The sequence below is a fragment of the Delphinus delphis genome, chromosome 2 (assembly GCF_949987515.2).
Source record: "Delphinus delphis chromosome 2, mDelDel1.2, whole genome shotgun sequence".
NCBI lineage: Eukaryota > Metazoa > Chordata > Mammalia > Artiodactyla > Delphinidae > Delphinus > Delphinus delphis.
In genome coordinates, this window is record NC_082684.1 from 91,805,222 (window position 1) to 91,824,993 (window position 19,772).

The following is a 19,772-nucleotide window of genomic DNA, read 5'->3' on the forward strand; positions in this document are numbered from 1 at the left end:
CACAAAAACAGACACAAAGATCAATGGAACAGAATAGAGAGCCCAGAAATAAACCCATGCACTTATGGTCAATTAATCTACAACAAAGGAAGAAAGAATATACAACGGAAAAACTACTGTCTCTTCAATGAGTGGTGCTGGGAAAACTGGACAGCTATATGTAAAAGAATGAAATTAGAACATTTTCTCACACCATATACAAAAATTAACTCAAAATGGATTAAAGACCTAAATGTAAGACTGTAAACCCTAAAACTCCTAGAAGAAAACACAGTCAGAACATTCTTTGACATAAATCGTAGCAGTATTTTTTTGGCTCTGTCTACTAAGACCAGGAAACAAAAGCAGAAATAAACAAATGGGACCTAATTAAACTTAAAAGCTTTTGTACAGCAAAGGAAACCAATGACAAAATGAAAAAAAACCAAGCCTACCAAATGGGAGAAAATACTTGCAAATGATACAACCAATAAGGAGTTAATATCCAAATTATATAAACTGCTCATACAACTCAATATCCAGAAAACAAACAACCAGATTTAAAAATGGGTAGAAGACGTGAATAGACATTTTTCCAAAGAAGACATACATAAGGCCAACAGGCACATGAAAAGATGCTCAACATCGCTAATCAAAAGAGAAATGCAAATCAAAACCACAATGAGATATGACCTAACACCTGTCAGAATGGCTACCATCAAAAAGACCACAAATAACAAACGCTGGTGAGAATGTGAAGAACAGGAAACCTTTGTACACTGTTGGTAGGAATGTAAATTGGTGTAGTCACTGTGGAAAACAGTATGAAGATTGCTCAAAAAACTAAAAATAGAACTACCATATGATCCAGCAATTCCACTCTTGGGTATATATCCAAAGAAAATGAAAACACTAATTCAAAAAGATACATGCACCCCAATGTTCACAGTAGCAATTTGTACAATAGCCAAGATATGGAAGCAATTTAAATGTCTATCGACAGATGAATGGATAAAGAAGATGTGATACACACACACACACACACACACACACACACAATGGAATACTACTCAGCCATAAAAAAGAATGAAATTTTGCCATTTGCAACAATATGGATGGACCTGGAGGGGATTATGCTTAGTAAAATATATCAGACAGAGAAAGACAAATACTCTATGTTATCACTTATATGTGGAATCTAAAAAATAAAACAAACTCAGGAATATAAAAAACAGAAACAGACTCACAGATATAGAGAACAAACAAGTGGTTACCAGTAGGGAGAGGGAAGGGGGAACGGGCAAGATAGGGATAGGGGACTAAGAGGTACAAACTACTATGTATAAAACAAATAAGCTACAAGGATATACTGTACAGCACAGGGAATATAGCCAATATTTTACCTTAACTATAAATGAAATATAGTCTATAAAAATTTCATATCACTATGCTGTACACCTGAGACTAATATAATATTGTAAGGCAACTATACCTCAATAAAAAAATAATAAAATAAACTAAAAACCAAAGAGGTGCATGAAATGGAGAGGAAAGAAGAAAGATAGAGCTAAGATAAAAAGATAATTAATGATAGCTAAAAGCAATCCTAGAGATTATTGTAGGTCTAAGAGCCAGGCAAATATTTGTTGGAGAATATCGATGCACACAGTATGGACTGAGTTAGAAAACAGAGCCCTCATTCCTACACACCTGCCTTAGACGAGACACAATGTGTTTCCTTTACTGTACAACATGAACAGTCTTGCAAGATTGCTCCAAGGACCAAATGAGGTTGTATGTACATCTATAAAGCACAGCGTAGATGGAAGGGATCACCTAACTTTGGCTTCTCTGAAATATTAACTCTTTGCAGAATTCACTTGGCTATATTTGACACTCCTCATGGCTTAAAAATGGCAAGGCAAAAACCATCCATTAAAAGCAGAGATGTTAGATCACTCATTTCTTAAGTTGAGTTCTAAGGAATTCAAGAAATAAACTTTTCCTAAAAACTATTCACTTATCCATTCATCTATTCAACAAATACTTATCAAGTTACTAGGTGACCCAAAATTAGAGATAAAATGGTAAACAAGATAGATACAGCCCTTCCCTCATGGAACAGAAAAGTACTAAAAAAACTAGCAAAAAACACCCACATGTTATTCTTATATAAAGTCACACACCATGCAGCATGATTTCATGTATTGTGTACAGTGGGCCTCCACCAATATTTGCTGTTCAATTTTCAAGATATATTAGACACAGTTTATCCATCCAAAGCCCACAAGTCATATAAAAATGACATGACCAAAACAGTATGTTGCTAGGTGGTTGTTGTTATTGTTCACAGAAACCATTACAAATGTATCTAGTGACTGAGGTGGTGGCCATGACTTGTCCAAATAGTGAATGATTTATTGATACCAGAATCGCTATTATGACATCCAAAGGCATACCCTGGGGACAAGTCTGCATGCGTCCACTCAAAAGCATGCATTATCTCAAAATACTTGATGCCTGAACAAGCCGTTTTCATGATGTACTTGTTTTATGTATTTTAAGGGCATCTGAGTTCCAGTTTAATTACTTCCCTGGGGGAAAGCTAGGGGTCAGAGTCTCTATAAAAGCACAAGGATAATAGGAAAAGCAATACAAGTAACACAAAACTCAAGATCCCTCTGTCTTGAAAGGCATAGGAAATCTACAAGAACTCTCCCGGCCCTGGGTCAGTACTGGGGGGCTCTTTAGGGCAGATTCTCGTGGACAACCTGAACATCAGGCTTCTAGTGTCTGTAGAAAAGTCTACAGTGCTCTTATTATTCCTGAGCATGGTGTCACAGCACCACTGCACTTGTCTTAATGTGCTGTGTGAGGTGCTCCCCTACAACATTCCCCTGACCACTGCTCCCATCTCATCTCCCATCACTCACTCTCACTGTCTGGACTCTGTCCATAAAGCTTTCTTTCACCTCCTCAAACACACAGATGTTTGCCATCTTAGGACCTTTACGCATATTCTTCCTTCTATCTAGAAAGCTTCCCTTCACTCTGCACATGGCTGGAGACTTCTCATCCTTCAGAGAGGCCTCCCTGACCACCAGTCCATATGTGTCACTATTCTCTGCTCTCATCCCCTCTATATTCCTGCATGGCCTTCACCACACTGATACTTAGGTGTTTCTGTGTTTGTTTAATCTCTGCTTCCTCCACCTGAATGTAACTCCAGAGGACAGGGGTAAGTGTGTTTCATGTACTATTATACATCTCCAGCCATTAGCATAGTGCCTGGGATATAATTGCTACATGATGAATAAACTCACATCTCTTCTTCTTAGAACATTTTCTTTTTAGATTACTGTCATATCTTTTTATGGATACATTTGACAAAACTGAACTCTAATGAGTGAGGTTTGAAATTTATAGGTTTAAAATATCCCAGTGTTTTGGCTTTTCTAGCTTTAGTCCTCTGGGACTAACACTTTTAGTCGTCTGCAACTAAAGAATGGCATGTGGGTTCTACAAGTAAAAGCACCTCGCCACACACTTAAACTGACTATGCCATATTTATAGACTCAAGTTCTCATATCCACCTAGACAGGTGAATATATACTTTACATGGGTGTTCAGTTTATTTGGTGATGGATAATTTTGTATGACCTCTCACTGACTTTACAACGCCGCGTTTCTAAAATAGCTAAGTATCTCTTATATTTCACGGCTGGCCTTTTACAGAGACAAGTTCATTCTCCTTCTGTATCTGTGCATATAAGTAAGCAAAATCTTTTAGTAACCCTTTAGTAACCCTTGTTGTGAAAACTGATGTTTTTCAGGGCTGCAGTCACCATTACATTTCATGGAAATGGTTGTCACTCACCCCTTCGCTTTCTCCTCCCTTTGTTAATATTTGCACTACTGGGGTCTTAGCCTTTGCTACAACTGCAACAATTGGGGTCTTAGCCTTTGCTACAACAAAAAGCATATGGTTGATATGATATCAAAATAAGAATGTGGGGCTTCACCTGTATAGAAGATCCAAAAAACATGCTGTTTCAGCAAGAAAACAAAACTTCTAAGTGGAAAACATAGTTACATTGGGGCCTCTACATTTAGGTTAACTGTAGTAGCAGCTGAAAGTTTCATGGTACCTTTTCTGAAACAACATTTTCAACAAAGATTACTCTCACTTTCATGAGAATGAGAATGTTAATAGCAAATACCTATTAAACATGTATTAAGTATGTGCCAGGCCCCATGCTAAGTACTTTGTATATTATCTCATTTAATCTTCCTAACAATCTCATGAGATAGGTACTATTATTATTCCCATGATACAGATTAGGAAACCGTGGCTGAGAGACAAGACTTCACAGCCAAGAAATGGCAGGATTTTCTTCAGACTCTGAGTTCTTAACCAGTTTTCCAGGAATGGTGGGGTAATTTATAAAGCACAATGTCTCCTAATTAGGTATCTTAAAGACATTAAAAATTATTGTCATGTGATATTGACAAGTTGGAATGAGGACTCCTTTGGAATAAAATTTAGTTTTGAAAACAATTTCCCTATCATTTCTTCTCATTCAGGAAAAAAAAAAAGAATAACAACTCAGGAGGCATGAGAACAGAGGAGGCCTGTGCTCACTTCAGGCTGACTCAGTAAAGGGCTGCAATGACTTCTCAGAGTCATCACCTTCTGTTTGGTTTTGTGGTAGCTTGCTCTGTTTGGCACTGTGGAAAAATGTAGAAAGAAGTAAATACTAAATAAGGTCTGAAAAGAGATAGCTCTATCCAATTCCACATAATGCTATTTTTTAAAACTTAGAGACTATTCTACAGTATTTAAAGGTTGTTTTCCTCAAAGAGGGCAATTCTAACTTCTATTACACACTGTTTTCCAAAACCAGCTTTATATTATTAAGATGGATGTATGCCTCTGCTCTTTTATGTTTCTCAGAGCAACAAGAAAGTTCTAAAATATTCCCCACTCTACAAGTGAAGCTTACAAACCATTATGCAGAGAATGAATCAAAATTTGTTTCTGGAGGGTCATGGCTTTGCCTTTGTCTTTTAAAGTTCACTAGTTTTCATTGAAAGCCTACTTCACCAGAATCCCTAACAGAATATAAGCTTTTCCACTGGGATGTTAGGAAAGAAATGATCCTTAAGAGCTAATACATATTTAAAAGAACATTTTCAATGTAGGTAAAATCTGCCCCCAAACCAGCAAGTCTTCTCTTTTCACCTAGTTGAGTGTCCAACAGTGAAAGTCAACAATGTCTCCTAAGGCAGGCAGGAGGATAAGGGCTCTCCAGGGAGAGAGATAGAAATGGGCCTATTTTATGAAGTGCACCTTTAGAACGTTCTTTACTTCCAGAGGAAATAAATATTCCAGCCTCTTGTTTACTTATAAAGCTCTTCTGAAACAGTTCAGAGGAAAGGGATTGCTGCAGAGGGAATATGGTAGGAAAGTTGGAGAACATTTCCTTTCATGTGTCCTACAGAATTCACTTCCCACATACTTCAATTATCAATAGCTATACTGATATTTCCATAGGATACAGATGTAGTTGTAGGTACTGTTTTCAGAGTACTTTTTAAAAAATGTTGTATTAAGCAGATATAAAATTGTATTAAAGTATATTTCACATTTAAATACTCTCTCTCCTCAACCTTGAGATCCCACAGTTAAGTTAAGTCAATTAACACCTACTCTCTTCATAGCACTGGGCTTGGTACTCAGTGAGGTAGCAAGAAGTATCAGATACAGTTTTTGTTCTTTGGTCTATGGGAGGGATCATAGCCTGGCTGGAAGACTATATATAAATCAGCATATTATTAGCTCCCAAACTAGAACTAGATTAGCACATTTTGTAATTCCCAAATTGTGGGGTCTAATAGGCTGAATTTAACTTTTAAAGAAAATACTGAATATATATAAAATATTCACATATATTCATCTTTCTGTATATCCATATTTCCATATTTTAAGTTAATGTCATTTGTGTTTCATTTAGTGAAGAAAATATTTTTAACTTGCTTATAAGCCTTCTTAAAAGCCATGAAATAGGATTCTAGATATTTTTATGCTGATGTAAGTATTTCAACACAAAAATCAATGTCACGGAAAAAAGTTTTTTGACAAGATGAATACACTCATTCCTCGCCTCTTAGTGAACAACATTGAAACCCATCAGTATATAACCCCAAAGATAAGGACTAGATCACCCAATTATTTAAAAATGTAATAAAATGCAAGAAAAACAAGAATTAATTAGAGAAGTAAAAATACTAACGTGGCTGATTTGGCTTAAAGTGTATGACAAATACCAAAAGTTTAATACATGCGTTAACTATCAAATAGAAATGTGAATGGGGTCCAGGCAGACAGAGGTGGTGATGTCAGTCAAGTTGCAACAACATAGATGGGGTTGGTGGTGGAGCTCCCTATGGTCAGGAAAGGATTGGGGAAGGAATACATCTTAATCTTGACTTTGAAAGAAGAGAAGTTAACCAATCTATAAAAGGAAGCTCTAGCTACAAGAATACCTGATACTGCTAGTTCTGGTAAGTAGTACTCCCAAGGACTGAAAAGAACCAGATGGTATGCATGCCAACCGCATCAAACCTTTCAGAACCAGGAACTTATCACTATTTAATGGAAGAGTTCACTTTGCCTAAGTCATACTGTATTTTTTTAAATTGAAGTATAGTTGATTTACAATATTATATTAGTTTCAGGTGTACAACATAGTGATTCAATACTTTTATAGATTATACTCCATTTAAAGTTATTATAAAATAACAGTTATATTCCCCAGTGCTGTATGATATATATCCTTGTTGCTTAACTCTTTTATACATAGTAGTTTGTATCTCTTAATCCCACACCCCTATCTCATCCCTCACCCCCTTCCCTCTCCCCAGTGATAACCACTCATTTGTTCTCTATATCTGTGAACCTGTTTCTGTTTTGTTATATAAGTTTATTTACTTTGTTTTTTAGATTTCACATATAAGTGATAACATAGAGTATTTGTCTTTCTCTGTCTGACTTATTTCACTGAGCCTGATACTCTCTGAGTCCATCCCTGTTGTTGCAAATGGCATAATTTCATTCTTTTACGGCTGAGTAATATTCCATTGTATTTATACACCACATCTTATCCATTCATCATCATACTTTAGAATATTTAAGAACCAAACCCCAGGGATTACATTTAATTTATAAATTAAATTAATTAATTCTAAAATTAATAGATTTGAAAGTGTGGGTTAAACTATGTAAAAAGAGTTACCTTCTTACAGGACTCCCAAGAGCTAATATGCTAACACATCCAGTGCCTCTTCAAGAAGAGGACATGGTATATAGTTTCCAAAATCCTTCTGACCATGGAAACTTCATTTCATGGAGCCCCCATGGGACTAATGTTCTGCAAAAAGTACTTTGGCACATCATCTGGACCACAAAGTCCCATATATGTGTTTAATATACATTTATAAACCAAAAGCAGCACAGATTCTCTAGAGGCTATAACTGCTAAGGAACGTAAACACTAAGCATAGGACTCTCAATTGAGCATATAAAACTGGTAGGGTCTCCAGGCTCCTATCCATAGGATTAAGCTAAAACAGTTTCAGAAATAGACCAGTCCACCCACTAAGTTATATATACAAAGGAGAATTTTTTTAAATCCCAGTACCATGCCTCATATAGAAATTGTGCAGAAGCACAGTTCAGTAGAATAGAAGGGCACCACAGAGAGACTTGAAATAGGCCTTTCCTTCTTTGGAGTTAAGCAAATTGACATCATGCCCCCCTCCTCTTCTCTCCTAGGAGGTCTCCAAACACTGAGAGTCTGGCATAGCAGGGACTTCCTAAGGGCGACTGTTTCCTCCCTTTTCCCCTGGTCAATTCCAGCCTCTGCATCTTGGTACTGTCTCTTCCCTTCATCTGTAGCACTTTCCCTCATCTACTCTGCCTAACTAAATAAATCTTTGCCCTGCTTTTGAAACTCTTTCATAGATGTATTTCTATCTTTCCAAAAAATAGTTGTAAGTTCCTGATGACAGGAACTGTATACTCCCTTCTGATTCCATCTTAGTGCCTAGCTTAGGGCTGAGCCTTTATGAAATATTTGCTACAGTTGTTATATCTAATGGACATGACTACAAGAGATTTCATTTATCACTTATATTTGAACAAAACTCCACTTAGACAAATATCCTGAGAAATTAGACTCTAATCTGAGGTCCCTAGCTCTGTGTTTTTTTTTAAATTGGTTTACTTTTACATATCAACATAGGCTATGATTCTCTAAGATGCCGCTTTCTTAAAAGTTAAATAAACAGCAGCAGGAAGAGACCTGATAGAGACCTTAGGTGAGCGATGATGTGACTAGAAACAAAGCTCTAGGACTGTGCTATCCAATATGGTAGCCACTAGCCACATGTGGCTATTAGCTGGCCTAAATTGAGACGTGGCATAATACAGGCATTAGAGTTCAAAGACTTAGTATGGAAAAAAGAATGCAAAATATCTCAGTAATTTTTAATATTGGGTACCTATTAAAATAAAACTTTTGGATATACTGGGTTAAATAAGATATATTATTAAAATTAATTTTACCTGTTTCCCTTTACTTTTTCACGTGGCTACTAGAAAAGTTAAAATTACATATGTGGCTCACATTATATTTCTATTAGTCAGTGCTGCTCTAGTGTTCTGAGTATCCAAAAACGGAAACGTGGTCCAAATATTAAATGTGGCTACTGATAAAAACTAGTTTCATCTTTTTTTAAAGTTCACAAGAGCAAAAAGAAAAGAAAAAACCTCCAATAAAGTTAAAAAACTGTCCCTGAAGATTAAACCATGATACCAAATTTAACACCAAATTTAATAGCTTATTCAATTATTCACTTTGATAATATTAGAGGATGTTACAATGGATACTTGAACTGGAGCACAAGACAACAGATGCCATATTCTAAGTCAAGGGTGACACTATGATGCAGAATTTGCGAAGGATGTGATGACGATCTGGTCACAGGGTTCTTAAACACTCATGCCTATCAAGAATATCAAAACATCCGAGGTAATGAGAGATGGGACGGGAGTTACTTGGGAGAGGGCTGAAACGTCACGAGCTCTCTGTAGGAAACTGGTGGAAGACCACATGTGATGACAAGTCATGAAAGGGGCTTCAAGGAGAATGCTCAGACTGCACGATGTGTGTTATGTATCCACAACAGGTTGGAGGACGCTGTGGACTGCAGAGGGTCTCACGGTTGGAAACTGGCTGGCCAGATGCTCAGACATGGTTCATGGGAGAGGCTGTTACCATGTCAAAGTTGGTTTGCACTCTGGCCATTTATTGTGGCCGAAAAAAATGTATGAGTGTTTCCTGCTAACTAGTTGTGGGCCACTGTAGGAGAAAGCTGATGTGAAGTGAGCTTAGATCCTTTCTCAGAGGGCTCCGAGAGCAGCAGAGGCCTCAGATGGCTGGAGGTACCAGGGGTCACCCCGGGTTGAGGAAGGAAATGTAAGCAACCAATAAGAACATAGATGCCATATGTGGAATCTGAAATACGATACAAATCAACATATTTATGAAACAAAAACAGACTCACAGATATAGAGAACAGACTTGTGGGAGGGAGGGGAGGAGAGGGAAGGAATGGGAGTTTGGGATTAGTAGATGCAAACTGTTACATGTAGGATGGATAAACAACAAGGTCCTACTGTATAGCACAGGGAACTATAGTCAATATCCTGTGACAAACCATAATGAAAAAGAATATGAAAAAGTGTATAGGGCTTCCCTGGTGGCGCAGTGGTTGAGAATCCGCCTGCCAATGCAGGGGACACGGGTTCGTGCCCCGGTCCGGGAAGATCCCACATGTCGCGGAGCGGCTGGACCCGTGAGCCATGGCCGCTGAGCCTGCGCATCCGGAGCCTGTGTTCCACAACGGGACAGGCCACACAGTGAGAGGCCCGCGTACCACAAAAAAAAAAAAAAAAAAAAAAAAGTGTATATATACATATATATATATATATATATATATATATATATATATATAAAACTGAGTCACTTTGCTGTACAGAAGAAATTAACACAACATTGTAAGTCAACTATAGATGCCTTTGCTCACGTGAGAGACCCGCAGGGGGAGAAAGTCTGAAAAGGACCAGAAAATTTCATCCCCCAGCAGGGGAAAAAGTAGCCCACTGAGTGGACTGAGAGAGACAGTGAGTGCGAGACAAAAATTAAACTGCTTTATGATTGCATCCCACCAGTCCTGCTGGTGTGCATGGTATGGTAGCATACGTTCCCTGCTTGCACACAGCTCCTCAACCACAGAAACTGAACGACTATGTCAACAGATGTATTTCCTCGAACTATTTTAGGAAAATCAAGTTTACTCAATGATCCACCAACTGAGAAATGTTGCAATACCACTTTAGATGCATAGTAACACTTAAGGCATTCTGCCTCTGCTATCTACAGATTAGTATTTACTTTCCATTTAGACTAAATACCAAAAGCTAGGCTCACAGAGGGCTTCAACATTTTTTTAGAAACAACAGTTTATTACTTGTTACCTTTTTAGAGAAAAGAAAATAAGCATTGGGCTTCCCTGGTGGCACAGTGGTTGAGAGTCCGCCTGCCGATGCAGGGGACACGGGTTTGTGCCCCGGTCCGGGGGGATCCCACATGCCGCAGTGCGGCTGGGCCCGTGAACCCGTGGGTCCGGAGCCTGTGCTCCGCAACGGGAGAGGCCACAGCAGTGAGAGGCCCGCATACCAAAAAAAAAAAAAAAAAGAAAATAAGCATAGTTCTCAGAGCTCTGCCTTCCAAAGACACTGTGAGAATGGGAGTTAGCCTATGGCATTTATTCTGGAAACTTTAATAATAGCTGCCTAAAGTATAAAATTATGTTAAATTAGCGTCATAAATGCAGCGCTGTAAAATTTATTTCCAAACATTTCATTAACACCTTCCAGAAAAACGGCAAGGAAAAAAAGCACAAGAAAATCAGCACTTGGTTCCATGAAGCTTTCTAGACAGCCCTTTGAGAGCAGGCCATGATTCTACTTTCTTTTAATGAGGCAAATGTATCTGAAATGCACCACCTGGTTATTTATATATTTGGATCATTATATGTTAGTCTTTTCCATTCATTAGACACAATGCAGACACTGCTTTTTTGGCTTTACAAAATAAATGCTTATCAACTGCTTTCAGGATAGCTTTTTGAACTCTCTTCTATGAAATCATTAAAAAAGATCCCTGTGCAAAACCATCATTCGTGAATCATCAGGGGAGCTAAGTTATGAAGATAACAGAGTTGCTCATATATCAACTGCACATAAGAGAATGAGGGAGAATTACAACCAACCTACCTGTCCTCTGTTCTATTCTTCAATTGCTGGAGAAAAACAAAAAACGAAATGCCTTTTCCAGCTCCATTAATACTGGAATCCCTTAAGAGGGCAAGTATGATGACCAGACTTAGTTCATCTTCACTGTCATGCTTCTCTGATGGACTATGAAGTATTGCTGTTCTTTGATTTTTATTCTACTCCATATTTGCCCCCCATTGTTCCTTTTTCTTAAAGCTATCAGTTCAGTAATGCTTTCCCCTATACTTTTTGTAATAGCCAGCAGAACAGCCAACAGACTTTCTTGATTTGGGAAAAATCCAAGTATTGTCTTCACAGTTTAGACTTGGGTAGGAATTTAACATTGAACAAATGATTCAGGATTTCGAAGAATTCGTGTCCATGCTTACATTCAGACGGTACATAATGAAGACCTCCAGATGGAGTAATGATAGAAAACTTTTTGTTATTAGCACTTATGCTTCCAAAAGGCTTCATACTCTGGCTCACATAAAGTTTGACATTAAAATATTAATCTAATTCCATGTGTTTTAAGAACCATGCAAGACAATTCTTTTCACTGCTTTTTAATCTAAGTCAATTTTCGACCCCAAACGACTAATGTGTTTGATTATTGACTGTTGTCACTAGAACCGACACTATTTTAGGCTGTTTCTAATAACCCAAATGACTCGCATAAAGGGAAAAAAATGGTCACATGCTCATTTGAATGAATTGCTGACTCTGTAAAGGTAATTACAAAAAAGAGTTTCCAAATATGGCTCGAAGAGTTGTAATATTGTAGGAAAACTATATAACCTTCCATGGTAACTGCACTAAACGACAATATTCATTTTCTATGGCTACATTTTAGAATGTTGGTTCAGTCATTTGGAGTCAATTTATATGTACTGCAAACAGACAGGAATCATCCTCTCTCCAAGAATGGATTATTATATTTAAAATATCAGAATCAATCAAACAGAGAAATATCCCCAAACCCTGCATTACATACACCCAAGCAATACTCAAGATTCCTTTCTCTTGGCTTTTAAAATGATTTAAAAGCAACTTAGCTCAACTCTTCCTCCAGAGAGGAAAACTACCTACCTTGCCAAATTTCTTGAAAGGATTTTCCCCCCACTCCATAACTTTCACTCTGAAACTCTTAGTTCTAGATTTCTTCTTATAATTTCTCAGAAAATTTTCTATAGTTACTAATGACCTCTTTCCGAGTGAAACCCAAGTACGGCCCAGTGGTCATGTACACAGGCTTATGAGCCAGACCGGCTGGGTTCAGTTGTTGATTGTACCACTTACAAGCTATCTGACCTTGGGCAAGCTCTTTGACCTCTCTTTGCCTCTGTTTGCTCCTCTATAAAATGGGACTCATTAAAGGACTTTTCTCATAAGGTTGTTGCAAATCACCAAAGTCAAGTGTTCCGCATACTGTCTGGCCCCCTCTAAGTACCCAGTCCATGTCACCTGTTATCACATCAAAGAGCCTTTTGTTATTCTCATTCTTTCTTGATCCTTGAAGAGTCTAACAACTGCCAAGCTATTTCTTGAAGTCCTTCTTGCTTTTAGTTTCTTTGGCTCAGTGCTCCCCTAGTTCTCTTGCCTCTCTCCATGTTTTCTCAGTGTCTATCTTTTGTTCTCTTCTTCCTCAGGCCTGTTCATCAGTAACCCCACCCCGTCTCCAAGTTCAGGTCTATCTCCATCATTCTTCTCTCTTTTTTCATTACCTTGAGAAGTCTCATCCACTCACATGATTCACTGTGTTTAATATAAGAGCATTTAACAAGATTTTAAATAGTCTGCATTCTGAGGCAAGATGGCAAGAGAAAGTGTGCTTCCAATGGTCTCGTTGGCAGTAACTATGGCAATAGCCAACTAGCTTATGTTATCATTGCCAAAACAGGCACTGACCTCATTTCAATATTCTAATAACAAATGCGAAAATGCCACACCACTGAGCTTAGGCAGTGATAAGTTTTACTGGTTGCTCAAGACCCAAGCAGAGAGAAGGCAAAAGTGAGGGGGAGGGGGCAATCAGGAAAACCATAAATGTAAATTTACAGGAAAAAAATATATAAGAGGAAGAACAATGAAAGAAACTTGGCATGTGAAACAAAACACAGAGAGATGCAATCTTTGATACAGAAAGTAGCAGGAGGTGGCAAACTCAAGTGCCCACAGGGGCTAAAAAGTAAGCTTAATGAATAAAGGGAGCAGGATGTAAGACAATAGGGAGTAGTAGGGATTGTGGCAAGCTAGAGACTATAACTAAAGGTACTCACATTCAGTTTTTAACAAGTAAACGTTACAGGCCAAACAAGTCACAGGCCTCTTCTTTTCTTCCTCTGAACATAGCAGGCAATAGTATCATTGTCACCTGCCCAATGAGGCTGACTAGCCAAAAATTTTTTTTAAAACATATTTTACTGGCTAAAAGCTACAAGTGAGACAAATTTGCTTCATAGTCTGACTGCATTTGTTGAATGAAAGTTATGATTCGTAATTCAACCATGGATCCACTGCTTGTCTCCATCACAAACCAAAACACTATGTTCATGGGTTATTAAGATTCACTTACTAGCTTAAAGTGATCCAAATCCTGCCAGTATCACCCCCCAAAGGATAGTCTACACTTGTACTGGCTCTCTGATGTAGCTGCAGACATATAGTTGCAAGACCTCTCAGGGACAAAGATGATTATCCTGAGAGGTACTTGTAACACATTTGAAATGTCCCTTTCCATGTGTATTACATCGTGATAGGAGGTTGTTTGTTTGTTTGTTTATTGTCACCTGGCTTAAGTCAAAACATACCTTCTTTTCTGCATCCTTGCCAACTAAAAAATGACAGTCATGTGGCCCTGAAAGATGGGGCCAAATTCAATTAGGACTCAACACTGCAAGCTCTGTTTAAAATGAAACAATGAGAAATATCCAGAATTGTCCACAAGTAGGTAAGCAGCAATTACTTCCAGGAGATACTTTTTCTTCATCTGATAATCATATCTCAAGATTTTCTGGTGCTTCAAAATAAATTCAGTTCAACATTTATTGGCCATACGCTGTGCATCACGCATTAAGCTTGACTTAGGAATTTAAAAGATGATGAAACCACAGTTGCTGCTGAAGAGCTTACACTCTAATGGGGGAGATGGACATGGAAACCTGCTATTTCAATACAATGTGGTAGGTGCTATCAAAAGATATGTGGAGAGAGTGCTCAGAGAGAATGCAGAAGAGGCCCTGGGCTCAGCCTCCTAGAAGAAGGAAAGAAAATTAGTAAAGACTTCCTGGAAGTTCATTTTTAAAAATAAAAAGCCAGGGTTTCCATGGTGGCGCAGTGGTTAAGAATCTACCTGCCAATGCGGGGGACATGGGTTCAATCCCTGGTCTGGGAAGATCCCACATGCCGTGGAGCAACTACTGAGCCTGCGTACCACAACTACTGAGCCTGTGAGCCACAACTACTGAAGCCCACGTGCCTAGAGCCTGTGCTCCTCAACCAGAGAAGCCACCTCAATGAGAAGCCTGCACACCGCAACGAAGAGTAGCCCCCGCTCGCCGCAACTAGAGAAAGCCCGCACGCAGCAACGAAGACCCAACGCAGACAAAAATAAATTTATTTTAAATAAATAAAAAGTCACATTCCATTTAAAACATAATGCAACTGGCCTACATAGTTGAACAACTTAGTAAGTATACTAATCCACCATCAGAAGTGACACCGAATACTTCCCTATGCTTCAGGATGGATTTGTCCTGACTCAGTCCTATATTTTTATTAATCACTCTTGAAATCACAAGCATTCGTCTGAGTAGTAGGACATCTTGCCTCTAATTCTTTAAAGAGGTAAGCAGATGACTTCCACAAGAGCAGAAAACAGTGAAGACTAAAAATGGAAATACAATCCTGGAATCAAAGAGCCTCCCCTCTCCCGTGTGGTGAGAGAAACCACACTCATGTTTCCCTTCTCCCACTGAAGGTTTGGTTCTGTATTCCCAGGTAGAAGAGGCAAAGGACAATGATTAAAGAGAGCCTGCTTCCTCCCGACTCTCCACAACCACAAATGCCTGAAAATCTGCCATTTGGGGATTAATTTTATTTAGATAATCACTATTGTGAAGATTCTATGGGGCCAAAATATATTTACACCTAAGTGCAAATTTTAGGATACCCTTACCACGGAGGAAAGCAGTTAAAGACACTCCAAAATTTGGAGAAATCCCTAAGTAATATGCCAGTTTTGATTAGCAGTTTAGTAACTTAACCCATTCACATCATTTCTTAATCTTGGTCAAAGATCAAGTCTTTGAAGAAATAAGTGTGGAATGGTTAAATATCATGCCCTCTTTATTTTAGACTGTTTTATCAATATCTGTAACTATGGGTATCAATATTCTTTGCAGCAAATTATTAACCAGATTCTTAGAGGTAAAATGCTCTATAACTTCATTCTATTAGTGATTTTTCTAAAACAAATTAAGCCCACTATTATCACTTCCAGAATTATTTTCACACTGTTCAAGTTACATGTTAACAACTTTAATCTCAACAATTTAAATCCTATATCATCATCACTGAGTAAATACTAAGGCCCCAGAATGATACTACCTAATCAAAACAGTTGTCTTTATTACTCTTGAGACCATTAGATATACATTAGCTCCAAGTCAATAAAAATACATCAAGTTGTAAAGAGAAACAGTTTTAAAGAGGGACTCCAAAATGATGCCAAGTACAATGTAACGGCCAAGAGTCCATGATGCGTCGCATATCCATACCGTGCAGTGGCCTTGTGAACAGAGATACAATATAATCTATCCAGTAATAATAGAGTTACTTGCTAAAATAGTTATTGTTGCTTTATCAGCAAAGAACTGAATTTAGACGAACTCATAAAACTACAAACAGAAGACAATTTCTCACATACCACTCTGTGCTCTTTGCTTTTAAATAACATATATTCAACACTTGCTACTGAATCTTTACTTTCCATCTTAGAATAAAATGATCTCTATACAACTTTGGATAAAGGTGATGACTGAAGTTTAAAAAGTTCATGAGTATTTTTCAATGGGTATTTTTCATGAGTATTTTTGCAGTTTTGTATGAAAGGAACCTCCTAAATCTTCACGATAAAATCTTCACTATAAAACTAGGAACAATGAAAACATGGCTATGAATGTAAAGACAAGATGATCAACAAAGCAAAGGTCAGGGCGGTGGGTATTTAAGAATACTGCACATTGACATATATCTCAATATCCTATTTGTATGCATAGGCAAATCAGGTAGAAATCTCTTTTAATTAAGAGCAGCAGTATACATTAGACTTGAAAACTGAAAACCCACATTCGGATTAAAGCTGCTTATTATGTGTGTGACCTTAGGCAGCTCCCTTGACCTCCCCGAGCCTTGATCTTCTCAGACGGAAAAGTGATGATGATTATACACATGTCAGTGGGCCGCAGTGAGTACTGAATAAACTACAGGTGTGAAAGCACTGTTTCTCAGCAATCAGTATGTCTAGTGAACTTTAAATGCCGAGCTTGTATACTACTACAGCCAATAGGTCCTAATAGACCTTTAGGTGCAATTTTTGTTTCGTTCTGGATTTTTCCCCTTGCCATACAGATGTTTTATTCGGAGCCACCTCCCTAATTTACTAGGATAATAATGAGCTCAATCCTTACTCTATGGAAAATTTTCCTCTTTTTATCTTGATGCCAACTGGTACTTATGCATAGGCTCACTATTGAGTCCTGCAGTCCACTGGCAAGAATTACTGAATAACATGCATAGACTTAGGGCCATTGTCTTGTCATCCTAGGAACCTTCCCAGTGACAATTCAGAAACACCCTCAAAGCTCAGCAAAATTTACGAAGCAGCCGCAAGAACCCAACGCACGTTGACATCAATCATAGCTTTAGCCACTACAACATCTTTACACCGATATATTAAAAGAAATTACCTCTTTCACACTGGGGTCCAGTAAAGCCGTAAGTGCATGCACATCGATTTGGGGCCACGCACCTGCCTCCGTTGAGACAGCCACTTTCACAGACAGCTGTAAAATAAGGACACAGGAGCTGAGAGGCTGATGGGCTTCATCTGATAGTAGATGCTAATAAAGTAACATTTACTGTCCCCTGAAAGGACAACAATAAAAACACTAAATAATCACCCTGGTATTTGTTTTAAACAGTTACTGTACAGTTCCAGTTCCCCGGATGTTCCTCAGTCAACTCAGGTAAAACTACCTGGAATAGGTGAGTATGTACCTGTGTTAATGCTGACAGTTTCATCCTGGGAAGCATGTGAGCAATGCTTTCAGTTCTGCACCTAAAATGGTGGTTTATAAGAGATACCCCTGATGAGAACTGCATTTTGGCAACCTGACTCTTTTCTTATGATTTATGTTTAATTTCCAGAGGGTTCTCATGAGGGAAAACATTGGCCTCTCTACTGTCATCCTTACAGAAATGCAGCATGTTAAATCACTCTATTAATTGCCAATGACAAAACATGAATACTGACATTCAGTAATTTATGTACCATAATAAAGACCCAATTAAATGTTATAAGAGAATCTCTGGAAAATATTGGTAAGATAAGTCCAGAGATCCTTGAGGGAGGGACTTTTTTACTTGTCAAGAAAGGCATTAAGGGCTTCCCTGGTGGCACAGTGGTTGAGAGTCCGCCTGCCGATACAGGGGACATGGGTTCGTGCCCCGGTCCGGGAAGATCCCACATGCCGCGGAGCGGCTAGGCTCATGAGCCATGGCCGCTGAGCCTGTGCGTCCGGAGCCTGTGCTCCGCAACGGGAGAGGCCACAACAGTGAGAGGCCCGTGTACCGCAAAAAAAAAAAAAAAAAAAAGAAAGAAAGGCATTAAAATAAGATCTGACAGCTCATGCCCTGAACAACTCTTCTCCGTACAACTTCCTGCAACTCACTTATGCATGGCCTCTTTCTAGGCATCTTAATCCACAGGTGGTAGGCTGCCCCTGCCAAATTTGCCAGTCCCTCCCACTCTTCAAAGCCCAGCTCGAACCTCACTCCTCCATGAGGCTTCCCTAACACCTCCATTTAAATTAATTCCTCCTTCATATATTTCCCACACATTTTTCCTGTACCCCTGGGGCAGTCATGGAGTTGAGCCATTCAGATCTCCCTCCAAGAAAACCTACAGTGAGGAGCTTAGTTGGCCGACAGCCTGAAGCTGCTATACCTTCAGATCTGCTACTATGTTCATGCCAAGGGCACACTCTCCTGGCTGCTACCACCCAATGACTAAGCATGGTGGAGACTGGACATTTCTGCCCATCATGAAACTATTTTGAGGGGCAATCTTTATTCTAGGCTCCCTATCAGCCTGACCAAGGCTTTCATGAAGTTGCACTATAGTCTGAGGCTCCTTCTATACAATCGTGATAGTCTTTCCTTCCCTCTCTCCTTGCCCAGGGGTGTGACCTGCATCATGGTCTGAAGGTCCTCTGTCCTGACTCCTGCTTTCTTTCCCTTTGATTCTTCTTTTTTTTTTTTTTTGTGGTATGCGGGCGTCTCACTGTTGTGGCCTCTCCTGTTGCGGAGCACAGGCTCCGGATGCACAGCCTCAGCGGCCATGGCTCACAGGCCTAGCCGCTCCGCGGCACGTGGGATCTTCCCGGACGGGGGCACGAACCCGTGTCCCCTGCATCAGCAGGCGGACTCTCAACCACTGCGCCATCAGGGAAGCCCCCCTTTGATTCTTCATAGGCTTTTTCCCCAATAAATCTCTTGTGCATCTAATTCTGTCTCAGCATCCACTGGGATCAGTGCACTTGAACTAAGACAACCCCTTATAGCCAAAAATTATAGCAGTAGTCCATTGATCATCACAAAATTAGAGAAGTTTATGTATATTCATTGTTCTAATTTGCTTCTTAATTTACAGTTAGGAGAGAATGAAGAGGTTTAAGCAGAAAAGAAATTTTGAGATTGCCTAAGCCAACCCTCTCATTTTACAGATTAGGAAATTGAAGTCTAGGAAAGGTTTTCTAATTCTACTGGTGTTACCTGAGTGCCTGTCATGCACTGGGCTTTGGGCTCTACTCCCTCTGGAAGCATCAAAGGAAACAGAAGATGCACAGCAGCTCCTTCTGATTCCCTTTCTGAAAATGCCTTTGAATCCATCCCCATCCCACCATCTCTCTAGCCATAGCCTTAGTACTATTCTTCCTGCTTCTGTTTCTTCCTACTCTACTCTGGCCTCAGTGGTCTTTCTCATTGTAAACCACTGTAAGTGAAGTGTATAGGCCAGTATTTCATAGCATTAAATGCATGGGCTGTGAAGTTAGACTGCTTGGGTTCAAATCCCAACTCTGCTGATTACTCCCTGTACAGCCTTAGACAA

General features: G+C 39.0%; 1 protein-coding gene across 3 annotated transcripts in view; it reads right to left on the reverse strand.

Annotated features, from left to right (window-relative positions):
• The window catches only part of FBN1 (fibrillin 1), a 256,463-nt gene that overhangs the window by 186,393 nt on the left and 50,298 nt on the right, over window positions 1-19,772 (reverse strand). For all 3 annotated transcript variants that reach the window (XM_060005191.1, XM_060005190.1, XM_060005189.1), the window contains one exon: window positions 17,350-17,445. In XM_060005191.1, the coding sequence (XP_059861174.1) occupies window positions 17,350-17,445 (96 nt within the window). The remainder of the gene's footprint in view (window positions 1-17,349; window positions 17,446-19,772) is intronic.